General features: G+C 38.5%; 1 protein-coding gene across 1 annotated transcript; it reads right to left on the reverse strand.

The window, feature by feature from the left end:
• Positions 1-13,275: 13,275 nt before the first annotated feature.
• MELLADRAFT_64489 (uncharacterized protein) lies at positions 13,276-14,067 on the reverse strand (the record flags this gene model as incomplete). Its single annotated transcript, XM_007411683.1, has 5 exons — positions 13,276-13,445; positions 13,527-13,592; positions 13,658-13,843; positions 13,866-13,952; positions 14,007-14,067. The coding sequence occupies 5 exons, from the start codon at positions 14,065-14,067 to the stop codon at positions 13,276-13,278; spliced, it is 570 nt and encodes a 189-aa protein (XP_007411745.1).
• Positions 14,068-14,458: the final 391 nt, after the last annotated feature.

The following is a 14,458-nucleotide window of genomic DNA, read 5'->3' on the forward strand; positions in this document are numbered from 1 at the left end:
TTGAGATAAAATCTGTGTGCTTTTGGTCCTTCAAAGATACTTTTCTCTGGTGCCTTATCAGTACTCAATTCAGCAGAGTTCCCCTTTCTGATTGTCTTGTTTTAGGAGGGAAGTCTCTAGACATCTTCTACTAGTCATTTTTATTAGTAGATTATCCCCTTCACGCTCTGTATGACCTTTGTTGAGTTATAAGTTCCACATTGTTCTTCACCCATTTTCTTCACTTTTCACAGCTGCTACTCTCTTTTTCTTACTCATGTAATATGACATCATCCTCTATAACCTTAAAAATCCTGGAAAATCCTCTTGGCAACCTTGAATTCCACTATCACCACCATTACATATGCAAACTACACGTATACCCCTTGTTTACCAACTTTGAAAAAGTACCTTTTCCCTAATAACCTCTTTTTCTTCTTATCAACCTTCAAGATTAAAATTTGTACAGTATAATATAATTTTGTTCTTTCATATTATAACCTCATAATACCCATAACTTTATTATTAATACCCTAAAAACCATTTTCCAACCTTTATACCTATATTTTTGAATTTTTCTTATGTTTTTCTTTCTTTCTTTTTGTAATAAGTTTGTGAATGAACTCCAATGATCTGAATAAGTAATGTGAAATAAAGTGATGTAATGTTAACCCAATGACCAATACATAAGCCCATAAGAGCTTCAATTGATCCAAAAACCTCCATTTCGAATTTTTCTTCCTGCTGAGGGCCCGTTCGGCTGTTTTTCCCAAAAATTGTTACACAAAAACAAATTTTTGTTTTGCCCTGTTTTCAAGGGGAAAAATTAAAAGCTCAAAACTTGGCTTTTTTGTTTACCGAACGGTCAACCAAAAAGGTCAACAAAAGATCATTTTGATCATTGTTGACCTTTTGATCACCGGTTGAGTGTTTGGTAACAATCATTCAAAAACCCTTTTTGACCAAAACTTTTCAAACAATTGCTCATAAAACCCATCCATCATGGTCATCAAAGACCACCATCATTCATCCTTGACTCAATACCCTCAATTGAATCATTCTTCAGTTCTCAATTCATAATCAACTTGATTGAATCTTTCAATGCACAATAACATTTAATAATTTTTTATTTAAATCAGACAGGGACAACATTGTTATATAAAGGTTCAATAATTTCTAATTTAAATCAGACAGTGACAACATTTTTATCTAAAGGTGTTAAAACAATTCCTTGATACCAGAAGGCCAGTACTAGTATTAGCTAAGGTCTAAAAGATGGTAAATTTTAGATGTCTAGTGCTGAAATGTACTTATTGATTTAGCTTAAAGTTGTAATTTGAGGCTTTGTTATAGAAAAGTAATTCAATGCCTTTTCTAAGATAAATTCAAGCCTGATGAGGATAACACTCTTAGATATTAGTCAGTAAGTCAACTATACTGAAGAGAGTTATTCGAGTACTCACTAGATGATCTTTTGTGAAGATACTAGGGTCTTCTGAACGGATACGGAGTATTCCTATTCAGGGTAGTATGGTCCAACCTCTACATTCCAAACTCAAGTAGGTATCTAACCTAAATGAGATTCGAGAACAATCTGAGAGCGGTTTTAGGACGAAGGGTTATTTAATAGAAGGACTTTTAAGTCTTATTTTGACAGCAACTTCGTATAGGATTTAAAGCAATAAGAAGTGAAACAACAAAGTGAACAGGATTTAATTGTCAGCTAGGGCATAAGCTACCCAAGTAACGTATCTCCTAGCTGACAGAAGTGGAATGTCATACCTTAAAGGAAAGGTTTATGACACCCTAGAAGAACACATGAGCAAATGGTGTGATACTTCTTTTCACTCTGAATTAGTTTATTTCTATTCTATTTCATTTTCTCACTTTCTCTTTCTAAAATTCTTTTTACATAAAGCCTTTCTATTATGTCGACAAACTATTAAATTGATCAATCCACCTGTAAACGTGAATTGAATTAATTGGTAAAAGTTATGAACTCCTGAAGTAAGTTCTTGTAACCAGTTGTATGATTCTCAAAAGGATTGGGAACCCTTTTGAGTCTCATTTCAGTTAAAAACCAAACCGGTATCAACGCCTGGGAAACGTTGTTCCGATGGTCTGGGAACAGAATAAATTGATGGACGGATTACATAAAACCAGTTATGTGAAATCACTTGGGAAGTGATCACGGGTTCATGGATGATCTTATTTGAATTACATTCATTTGTCATTTTGGCGGAAATCCAAGCTCAGAGGGAATAGTTACATCATCAATTATCTTGTTGTGTGCGCTAATAAGTCTTTGTTTTGTGTATAAAACCTGCTTGTCTTTCTGCTTGATATGATTTCTCTTCATTCTATTTTACAATCAACAAAACCAATTAATTAGTTTATCAAAGCTCACACCGCGTCCATTTCACTCCAACTGCCTGTAAAGAATTCTATTCTTTGAACCCATTTGGTCAGTGTTAGCCACGCGCTTCAAATACTTCGCCATAAATCTATTCCTGGTTTCGTAGTTCTTTAGACATATTCATTAGTGACTCTTATATCTGATATCATTTCACTGTTAAACAAGTACGCTTCTGATATCATTTCACTGTTAAACAAGTACGCTTCTGATATCATTTCACTGTTAAACAAGTACGCTTGTTGACATTAATAGAGATGATACAAATTCAGGGATTAGTCTGATTTAGTAAATCTAAGTTTAAATGCTTTGGCTGGTTGGTGTTTCAAAAGTTATAGAGTTCTAAATTCTAAGTTGTAAGATTGTGTGAATGGTAATAAGATGCCAATTCATTCTTTTGGCTATGGATAGCTGGTATTTATATCAGTTATTTGTTGGTCTTCTTGTTCGTATTTTGTTCTTAGTAAGGGTTTGATTTTAGCCTGGTCAAGTTCTTAATTTGGATAGACTAATTATGAAAATGGTCCCTTATACCTATGTAATGGTAGTCAGGGTTGTAATTCAAATCTTGACCAGTGATTTATTCGTAATGATGTTTTAATAAATCAGGGTTGGCTTGTTTTGTCAATTAAACTGTTAACCAGTCAAGATTATCAAAGGATCTTACCTGGTTGAAAGGGTCTTTCTTAGGTATAGTTCACTCTTGAAACTTGAGCGTGAGTTGTAAGGTTATCTTGTAGCGTTTTTGATTTTACAAGAGATATGTTTTTATGGTTTTTAATAATATGATGTTTAGATTGAGATTTTTTATCCTAAGGAGTAAACTTGATTTACTCTCTAGGCTGACAACTAGAGTTGTGTCAGCATGTATGTATACAGATGTACTTGATGATATTTCAAAGTCAATCTTGAACGTAAATGATAGAGAGTGAAAAGATAGATAGATTGATATGGTAAGAAACTACATCAGAGGTGTTAAAGACAATGATAGAGTTGTTGATAGACTTGTTAAAAAAAGAGTTGTTAAAAGACGACAATAGATGAGAAAGGCGACAAAATAGTTGTTCAAGACAATGATTGAGTTGTTAAAAGATGACAAAAGAGAAGATTTGCTGAAAAGATAACAAAATGGTTGTTAAAGACAATGTTGATTTGTTAAAGAGGACAAGAGAAAAGAACGATGGGTGGGCGAAAGAGGTGTGTGAAGGTGAAAGGGTGTTGAGTGGGCGAGGTTGATCGATCAAGTTGAGGGGCAAAAGTTGATTTTTGACTCAAAAACAGCCTTGAGGCTGTTTTTGAAATTGAACGAACTTTTGATCAAAAGCAGTTTTTGATTTTGATCAAACAAACTTACTGAACGCCAGAGTTTTTGACCAAAATTAAAAACTGCTTTTGGTCAAAAGCGGTTTTTGGTTTTGGTGTAGCTTTTGACCAAAAGCTACTTTTGGGTTCCAGCCGAACAGGCCCTAAACTTTTTTGGTAAACTGGTAAACTACTATTCAATCTCTACTCTGTGGGTAAGGGGCTAGGCGTACAATCTCTTTATTTATTGATATGTCTAGTATACAAGTTGGTTACTATACATATCATCAACTCTGCCACGATACGATACTGAGTATAGTATTGAGGATACTCAGTAAATTATCAAAAGCCGGATACTGTCTCAGACAGATACCAGTACAGTATACCCCATTTGGATACAATACTGGATACCGTATCCAATTCCAGGATACTGTTCCTGGCTGGTTAGGGTACAGTACCCTCAATACCGGGTACGATACCAATACATATCGCAGTATCGGTGTTTTCAACAATACCGGAATGATACTGGTAAAGTATCTGGTATCTGAGTCAAACGCACACATGTATTCAATTGCTATAATGAGAGAAAGTGTAATAAAAAGCAACAGGAAAGGAAAAATGAAAAGGAAATTCAACTGTGGCTCTCAGAGCCAAACAAGGAACAACAAGTAGTATTTTATTTAAGAAGAAAGAACGAGAAAAAAAAGAAACATTTGAGTTAAGAAGAAAGAACGAGAAAAAAAAGAAACATTTGAAGGAAGATAAATTAATGAACTACCCTCCTCTTGCGGTGTGACTTATCCAACTCAATAGATTGTGCCATACATAGTTGACATTCTTCAAATTCCACTCCCTTTATCTCAATACCATCCTTGGACCACAGTCAAGCCCCAACTGATCGTTCAACTGTTGGAGGTTTTAACGCACCTCGATCACGACCGCAGACATCTGCCGCTGCGGAGAAAGTTCTCTCCACAGCACATGACGATCCACAAACTGCCAAGTAATCTCTGGCAAGAGAAGATAAGACAGGGTATCTTGAAGCGTTGACCTGGGTAATAATAAAACTAAATGCAATCAGTACGATAATAAAGACAAAGTGAAAAGTAGATGAGAAGAAAACTGACCTTCCACCATTCTAAAGCAAGATGTGGATCCTTCTCAACAGCTTTAGAGGGCTCATTGACACGCTCACGATAATTGCTAAGCTCATTTTCGGTCCGTGTCTGAACTTTCTTCCTATGTGCTCTGAATCCATCTTCGTCCTCCTCCTCATTATTAGACTCACCACAGTTATCTTCGTGGCCAGAGTTGAGTTTTGCTTTTCTGATATCAAATGCCGATTCTAATAACGCCTCAGCTGTGTTGAATTCGGCTGAGTTGTCGCCAAATGCGAACTGAAAGTAGTTGGTTCGCCAGGATGGATGGAGTACAGTAGCAAGGATGAGGACGTCAGATTGGAGTGCTTCTGCCAGATACGCTTTGACCCTGACGTGCATGGCATGATACATTGGGAACAGAGGGTCCGCTCGAGATTCACATGCGTCAATTTTATCTTGAAGAGATTTCTTCAGCTTGAAATATTCACGGATCACAATTGATCCAGTCGGAGCATCCCCTTCAAATACCTTGGTTAAAGTTTTGAAATCCTTTATTGAAACATTGATTTAGTTTCAGTAAAACTAAAGATTGGATGCAGAGAAAAACTTACACGAAGGATTTTGATCAGTTTGCCCACCTGCTTCCATTGATCTGGAGAGATGAAAGCCTTGTTGAATATCCCGCGCGGTTGAGCCGTATGAGGATTGCTGGGTCGCAGCTCAGGATTTCGATTTTTACCATTTTTGTGTTTGGTAACCTCCTTCTGATCATCTTTGAGCATTTGATCAATAACCTGTGATATATGAACTCAGTATCCAATGTCAATAGGTGCAGAAAATAAGATACTCACCTCTTGAGCGTTGAATAACCTATCCCAGCACTGAAGCTTTATGTTCCATCAAATTCCGTACCCCGGAATAGGTCAAGGGAACTTAACACCCATACTTGCACAAGTGGCGTCAAAGACAGCCAACATCCTAGATGATCCACCAATTTTACGAGCAATTTCATCAAGCTTAAGGCAGATGATAAGCAGATATCAGCAAAGAAAAAACCATCACATTATAAAAGAAAATATAAGATAGTAATCGAAAGTAACATGCTTACCATAAGGGTCAATAGATAAATTGCATTCGACTCATTGCGGTTTGTGGCAGGTAAATAAGCGGGAGGTTCAAATGGTCCGTCCAATACTTCATACCATTTATTGCCTACGTCCTTTCCAGGAATGTTGTTGAGTTCAAGCTCGTCATCTGAATCAGCTAATTCTTCTTTGTCATTGATGTTTGACGGCTTTTCGGGTCCTGTTTCTTTGTCCTCTTCTAAGATAGAAGGCATCGCATGTTTATCAAGAGGAAACTTGCCAAGAATGGTAGACTTGACGAGTGGAGGAGGTGGAGCTTTGATTCCTAATGCCTCAAGTCCTGCGTTCACTATCAAGGTGATTTTATGCCCAGCACATTGTACTTGATTGGCCTTCTCATCAAAATCAAAAGTCTTGAGTTGGTCGGTTGCTATCTTCGAAAGTTGGGCTTGCATAGCACGCGCACAGGTATCATTGTTACTTCCCGAGTCGTGAGTCTGTGAAAGCATGTGTGATTCAAAATCATGTCAGTATAAGTTATTTTGAGTTTGAAAAAGAAAATAAATCAACAATTGATAACATAGATTAAAAAAACTTATCTTGGGGTAGAGTTTGTGTTTAACAAGCACATTAATCATTGGCTCTGCTAGCCACTCGCCTTTATGGTGCCATGCGATCATCTTCATGGAAAGGTGGCGAGTGAAATACTTCCACTCATTGTTGATATAAGTCACTGAAGCTGATATGAAACCGTATTTATTGCGAGGTGAAGTCCACGCATCAAGGATCAGACCAAATTTGGATGGGTTGGCCTAGATAGAAATAGAAACGGGAAACATGAAACAAACACATGATTAAGAGAAGAAAGAATAATATAAAGAAACACATGTGAAAAATTAAGAAAACGAAATAAACTCACTTGTAATTCAGATATAACAGAAGATCGGAGGCCAAGATAAACTTTGTGAGCAAAATTGGCTAACCACGTGCGTCCAAATAGCTGAGCGGCGGGATTTGCGTATCGAAAGCAGGCACGAAGTGCCTCATCTTCAATCCTTAACCACGGTTGTGAACTTCGCACAGCCCACAGACCAACCATTTGATTCAAAGTTGAGTTGGAAAATCGAGAGGCACCTTTTATAACAAATTGATCGATTGCTGTCTGATGAGTTGAGATGTTTTGTTGTATCTGACGTTGTGCTTCACGTTCCTCAGCGACTGTTGGAGGAAGATTACATCCAGCTGCAATTGCCAAGTGCCTTTTTTTACAGCCGGGTTGTCCTGATTTTCCAGCTTGACTGGAACCATCCCTATGGGCCAGCATGTTCGTAGGTGAACTCCCACCGCCACAAACCTCTTCGCCACACCACTTGCAGTTGAACGAATTCCAAGGTCCATCGTTTGCCTAGTTTCAAGAGACAAGTTGTTTGAACAATTAGATACAGATAAGGAAAGAAAAGGAAATATAACTTACATCATTTCCCCCTTGAAAAGCGTCCCCAAAGTAATCTTTAATCTTATCATAAACATTTTTTTGCTTCTCGTTATTTTGTTTCAATTTCTTGGTTGGTCGGACTTTGGCATGCTCATCCTCCGAGTCTTGTACCAAGTCTACCTTGATCCTTTTTTGGTTTGAGGTGCTTGGCAAGGACATTACCTATCATAATTGGAATGAAAAGGGTGTTGGTCATCTAAGAGCGTACCAGTGAAAAAAAAAGAGGAGACTACGTACCCTTTTCTGACTTTGAGCATCCTTGAGCGTGACCATGGTCTTCTTGGCACGCTTTGCGGGTTTAGCACGTGGTCTCTTTGGCGTCTTGACCTGACTACGAGATTGGTTTTGAGAGGCATCTGATTCCAATGCCTCTCCTTTGTCTTCTTCAGTTCGAGAACGTTTTCCTTTCTTTGGTTGCTTCTTGACAATCTCAAGTGAGGTATTGGAGTCAGAAACCATAGACCTTCGAGAGTCACTGGGTGGTATAGTCATCACCGACTGGCGGCGAAGTGGCGTGACTCGGGTGCTTTGTCGGGGGGCTGGATCCCCTGCTGGTTGTGTATCCTTAGGACTCGGACTTGTTGGAGAAGTAGCTTTGACAGAAGAAGAGACTGGAGGAGTTCTTTGAGAAGAAAAAGATGGGGCCATGATGTTGTTGTAAGACGGACTCTGAGTAGACGATAGGAGCAAGGAGGAAATCAAAGAAAGCAAGAGAAAGAAATGATTAATAATGTGATCAAGACATTCATTAATCTGATCAAATCAATCATTTGAATAAGAAAAAAATACTTACAAGGGCCTTGAAAGTGTCAATTTGAGGGTACATCTCGTCTTCCATTGCTACGTAAGGCGCTAGAAAAAGTCAAGTCCATGTCGTCAGACGTTCCATCATGGTGATGGAATCAATCAAATTAGGGGAAAGCGCCAAGAGAGAGTGGTAGAGAGAGGGTGTTGAGTAGTTGACCTCCGATGTTGGCTTTGGTGTCGATACTGGAAAATACTGACAGATACTGGGATACTAACCGGGACCCTGCCCGGTATAGTATCGCCCTCGGCGGTACTTTACCGGATACGGTATCGGATCCCAAGATACTATGTCAGGACCAGGCCAGTACAGTATTGCCAATACCGATACCAAGTATTGGGGGTAGGATACCACGAAAAAGATACGATACCAATACTTTACTAAAAATAGTAAAGTAACGGTGGCAGCGTTGATATCATGTTCTCAGCCTTATGCTATCCTACCTAGGATTACCTAAGTTGAGAATAGTGTGGGGGGGTCGTCTTGAGCGCGGAAGGATACCAGGTCTACCTTGGGGTCTACGTTAGAGGCCCTACGTGGTCTGACCTGTGGCCCGTTCCGTGTTCTAAACTACGTAAAGTGCCTGAAAACATGGTACCGGAGAGATTTGTCCTAGCCTAGGGATGGAGGGTGGGTGCTAAAAATAAAAGGGAATTGATTATTTTAGCACTTGAAGAGCTTGTATGCTCTGCTATCACAACTGAGGTGCAGGGAAAAGATAGTTGTAGAGAGGAGGAAAATTTCCCTCTCTTTCTGTATCTTTGGTCCACGCAGATTTGCCGTGTATGTAATTCTTACATGTGCACCTAGTTGGACTCTTACCCGTGTAGCTACGATAGAAGTACCTTACCATGTTGTGCCTTTGGTGGTAAGTTGCAATAATAATTTTTTTGATTGATCCCTTAAATTGATCACCACAACGCTGTGTTGTAGAAAACAACAATTGGTCAAAACCAAGTGAGGTAGTTACTTGATCCACTTAAAGAACTGAAGTTGGAAAGTGTGTGTGTGGGTATATGGATTGGGATAAGTTCAATAGGTTGGAATTGAGTATGGTGGAAACTGGAGAAGAAGTAACTTGTATCAAAATCAATTGGTTAAGGGATTATGAGAAGAACTTGTCCGGATTGGGGGATCTGGGTTAACTGACTTGTTTATTTGTAATGTTTCAGTTATTATAGTTTGTGATTTGTGGGCTGTGTGTTTTTCTCTACACACCTGGCTCTGTCTCCCTTCAGAATCTTTTCCCCTCATAAAGGAAAAGCATTCTAAAGGTGAGTTATTACCAGTGCTGGGTGTTTCTTTTTCTTGGCTTTACTAAGATTACAGCTAATGCTTGACTGTCACACAACACCCTTCTCATCCGCTTATTACTTCCTCTTGTACTTTCTCTTGTATTTCTCTTGTAGTTTTATTCCTTTCATTCCTTGCTGTTGTCCAGGTTTGTTGAATTTAGAACTAGCTCATCTTTCTTGCCTCAGTGTTGTCTTGTCAGCATCTGCTGAAAGATTTTGTCTAAACCTTTATCAAGGTTTGTCGAGTTTAGAACTTGCTCATCTTTCTTGCCTCAGTGTTGTCTTGTCAGCATCTGCTGAAAGATTTTGTCTAAACCTTTATCAAGGTTTGTCGATTTTAGAACTTGCTCATCTTTCTTGCCATAGTGTTGTCTTGTCAAAATCTGCTGAAATATTTTGTCTAAACCTTCATCAAGCTTAATTTGTAGGTAGTTGTAGTGTCAAGCTCTTCACCTTGATTTCTCACAAGCTGAACCTACCCACCATGTTTTCATCTTTGAATGACAGGCACCTAGGGCTTGTCAGACAAGAGCTTAAATCAAGGCCAACTTTCTTGTGTCTGGCCTACCTGTGGAGTCAAAACCTATCCCAGCTGCTATCAAACAATCTTGACTGGCTGCCGAAGCATGTGCCAACGGTTCTTTGGTGGCACAATCAGGCGAAATGAAAGACAGCACAACTTTGAACCAGATTGACTATCAAACTATCATATACCTGTCCAAACCAAATATCTGAAATGCTCTGTTTGGTGGAGGTAGTCAAACTAGGGTCACTGGCATGCCTATAATCTTAAATTTCTATAAAATCCCCTTGCCATTGAGATCAACAACAACTACAACATACAAAGTAGAACTTATAAACCAACAAGGGTTATACAGAGCTGGAAGAGGATGATCTACCAATAAAAATGACTAGTAGAAGTTGTCTAAGGACTGCTCTTCTAAAACAAGTCAATCAGAAAGAGAAATCTGTTGACTTGAGTACTGATAAGGTCCAAGAGAAATATATCCGATTTGGTGAAAGAAAATCACCTGATTTAATTAATCTCAAAACAATTTTAGTGTTATTCCAGAATGACAGTGTCATATAAATCACATAAAACAAATTTCTCCTCTGATGAAGGGCTGGTTTGAGTGACCTAGTACTGCTATAATAAGTTTATAATGATACAACTGATTAAAGGTCTGTAAGAGATGAGGAAGAAAGGAAACAGAAGTTTGCACAAAGCACACAAGTTTATATACAAATCAATGAAGTGGTCAACAGCTCTTAAAAACCCTCTTTACCATCTCACAAACCAAAAGATGACTAAAATGTTGGTAAACAGCTATGATCTGATGATTCAATCACTTTGTACAATCCTAAATTTCGCCATCATTGGCTTACTAATCCATGATTATTATTGCTGTAATGTAATGTGATCTTCCATTCATCATCTGATAAGAGTTATTACTAACTTGACCAGTAAAAAATGACTAATCCCTATTCATATGATCAATTGCTGTGGATATGCTGGGTATATGCTGTGTTTTGAATGTTCTAGAATGAATATTGATTTGATCTTATGCTGATTCAGTATGTCAATGATGTATTTGATTGTTATTACTGATTTGTGATCTTGTTGATGTGCAATCAAATCCTTTGATTCCTTATAACCTTTGTCATACACCTCTGTTACTAATGATTTGAAGGTTGTGGATTATGAATTTGATGATTCTTTGTTGAATGAACTATTTCTCATCATGTCCTGACGTCATTTGACATATGTAATCAGCTGGAAACCTTCATTTCCAACTATTTTCACCCATTTTCACCACTTTACACACCTTTTACCAAGCTTTTCTTTTACTCTGTAACATTACACAGCAATCCCCCACCATGAAAATCCTTAAAATCCCTCTTGGCAACCTTATTCATTACTCATACCACCATTACATATGTAAACTACCTGTAAAACCCCATGTTTACCATCTTTGACTTTTTCCCATGTCCTCGATAACTTCTATTTTCTCTTATCAACCATCAAGATTAAAGTTTTTACTGTACAATGTAACACTTTTCTTGCATATTCTAACCTTACTATGCCCTTAAACCTAGTATTAATACCCTAAAGACCATTTCCCAGCCTGTATACCTATATTGACTCTCTCTCATGTTTTTTCTTCTTTTTTCTATCTTTTTGTAATTCATTTCTTAATAGTTTATACTGATCTTAATAAGTTTGTTAATATAATATGATAATTTCAAGATAAACCTATATGTACTCAAATTGATGTTATTGAAATTTGAGTTTTTTGATTGGTCTCATAGATCAATTACCACACCGGCACCTTTTTTGTGGCCACGGCCTACACCTGGTGTGGCCTGCCATGGTAAGGCCCTTTCTAGCCAGACCCCTCTTTGAGAGCGGACGTGGCCGGTTTGTAAAGAGGGATTAGTTAAGCTTAATATGTACATTTTGCATGTGGTAGATGCAAAGTTTCTACAGCACAAAGGCATCTTTTTGCAGGAGGATGTCCCAACCATCTTGCATTGAGACATTGGGCTGGAATCCCAAAGGGCCTCACTTTGGCGCCAAAATAAAGCCCTGATCTGGGGCACATATTTGAGAAACCACAACATGCTATCAAGTGTTTGCTCATTTCTCAATCTGCATTGATCCAGATCCCTGTCAATGCAGCAGATGCAACTCATCCACTAGCACCATTCACCCAACTTCCAACTTGATTTACTTGATGCACTGAAACCTGTTAGTGTAAACCATTCATTGTTTTATGAAGTTGTAAAGAAGATGAATGTACAATGAATAGGTTGAGTCATTATTTCTTGTTTATCTTTCCATTGATTTCTCCTTTTCTCATCTTACAGTTTATGCTAACTGAATTTCTGGTCCTTTCTTTGTGATCATTAATCTTGGATAATAGATTTTGTTTGAGTGTAGTGAATTGTAAGATTTTTCATTGTTGATATCTTTTGTCTGGCTTGCTTTACTGTTATCTCTTGAGTCTTTGTAAATGACCTATTGAGAAAGGAATCAAAAGAAAGGAACTCTATATCATGAATGGTGTCATGAAATGAGGATTTCCAATGATAGCCAAACTCAATTTTGGTCACTGCCTCACACTTAAGCCTATCTTTGAGGGGGCTTTGCTGAACTTAATGCCCTGCAAAGGCCACAGAGGGCCCAGGGGCATGGCAAGAGTCATGGCAAGAGACATGGCCCTGCACCCCACTATGGTGCCACAAGGCTTTGTGGCTTCAGGTGTGAGTGTGGCTTCCAGGTATATTGGGTAAATCCAAATATAATGGGTATATGTTTCAGTATGGGAACATATTCATGATGATGGATTCTTGTATTCAGGGTTTGGCAAGGTAGAAATTGCCAAGCCACACACCACAGTCAATATAAAATATGGTGGAAAACAACAGGCCTGAGAAGGCTGCCACTATGTATGCTATACCAGGATATTATACCATAGGTATAGTGTATTTCAACTACACTATACTGACACATATACCCAGTACATTTTTGAAATATACTAGACCTATGTTATAATATCCTGGTATAGCATAGTGGCAGCCTTGCTACTAGGCTATTAGACATAGCTATAATGTGTCCAGTCCTGGCAAAACCCTGGTGGATGTTCATTCAGGGGAAATGGTGCTAGTGTCTGTTTTTGTCTGGATAGCAGGTAGTTGTAAATGTAATTGGTGGTGAAGTACAGAAAAGGAGTAAAATTGCACTGGGGGAAGCGGTACATAATGCATCTCTCTGTTGAGGGAGGCTAGGAAAGAATGTACTCAGGCCGGTTGTTTTCCGCCATATTTTATATTGATCACAGATATATGTGTATGTGGGTCGGCAATTGTTACCTCTCCAAATCCTGAATACAAGAATCCATCATCATGAATATATTCCCAAATCCAATTACGACCATACAATTTGTGGCTGGAGTCAGTCGGGCTGAATGCTAGTGAATGATAAAGAAAAGTATCGAATGAGCAAATATGAAATGAAATTGGATATTCTTTCAATTTTGATTGTGACATACTTAGGCCTGAATACCCGGCAACACCTCGTGGCTTGAAGTTTCCTTTTTCAGTGTGCTGGAAAAATTCTGGTAGTTCAGGTTGTTAGCAGATGAGAAGGGAGAAATGAGTCTGCATGTAATTGATCACTAACCTTGAGTAGATACCTGTCTTAGCCCTTTGTTGTAATAATTATACGTGACGAGAGACTCAGAACCAAAGAGATCCTCGAGTGGCACCTCTGCCGCCTCTCCTTTCAGGTGTGTTTCAAGTTGTTGACAAAGATTTTTGCCTTGTTCCGACTTCCATGGTTCAGAATCTAACCTTTGATCATCTAGATCTGCACATACATCAGTACTCACTTTGTGTCTCCCATGGTTGAACTACATTCATTATCAATGCAATGGTAAAGGGTTGTGAAGACAAGTACATAATCAACATGGGCTTGCCTAACATTCCAAGTAGAGGAGATAAAGAGACTCGATTTTAACCTCAAGACTCACTTTGTCCCAAGGTGAAAGACAGTGTACAGACGAGTGCAGTCAACAGAAGCTTTGAATGCATATTGAGTGGAGCAAAACTAGAGATTTTTTCAATGCAATCTTCGATATCAGATTCTTAGAAAGTCGATTAAAAGCACGAGTAACCAGACCTTTTCAAGCAATCAAGATGGGCTCTTTTATATTGTTGGTTCTCATCGCAGCTCATCATAGGAATCACCTCTAACGGGTCATGGAACCAGTGATCGTCGGAGCAGGTCGGAAATCTGACATACATAGACTGCGACCAGCAGCATCTTGAGCGCATAGACAACAAGTAGGCTCCAATCGACATTAAAACGAAGTTCTCCCCATGCCTCAGACATCTGAGACGTATTTCATTCAAGGATATGTATAGGTTGCGGGACCTCACTGAATCTGGATCACCCCGAGTAACTTAACCAAGGCGAGGCAGT

Source organism: Melampsora larici-populina, assembly GCF_000204055.1.
Source record: "Melampsora larici-populina 98AG31 unplaced genomic scaffold MELLAscaffold_26, whole genome shotgun sequence".
NCBI classification, from domain to species: domain Eukaryota; kingdom Fungi; phylum Basidiomycota; class Pucciniomycetes; order Pucciniales; family Melampsoraceae; genus Melampsora; species Melampsora laricis-populina.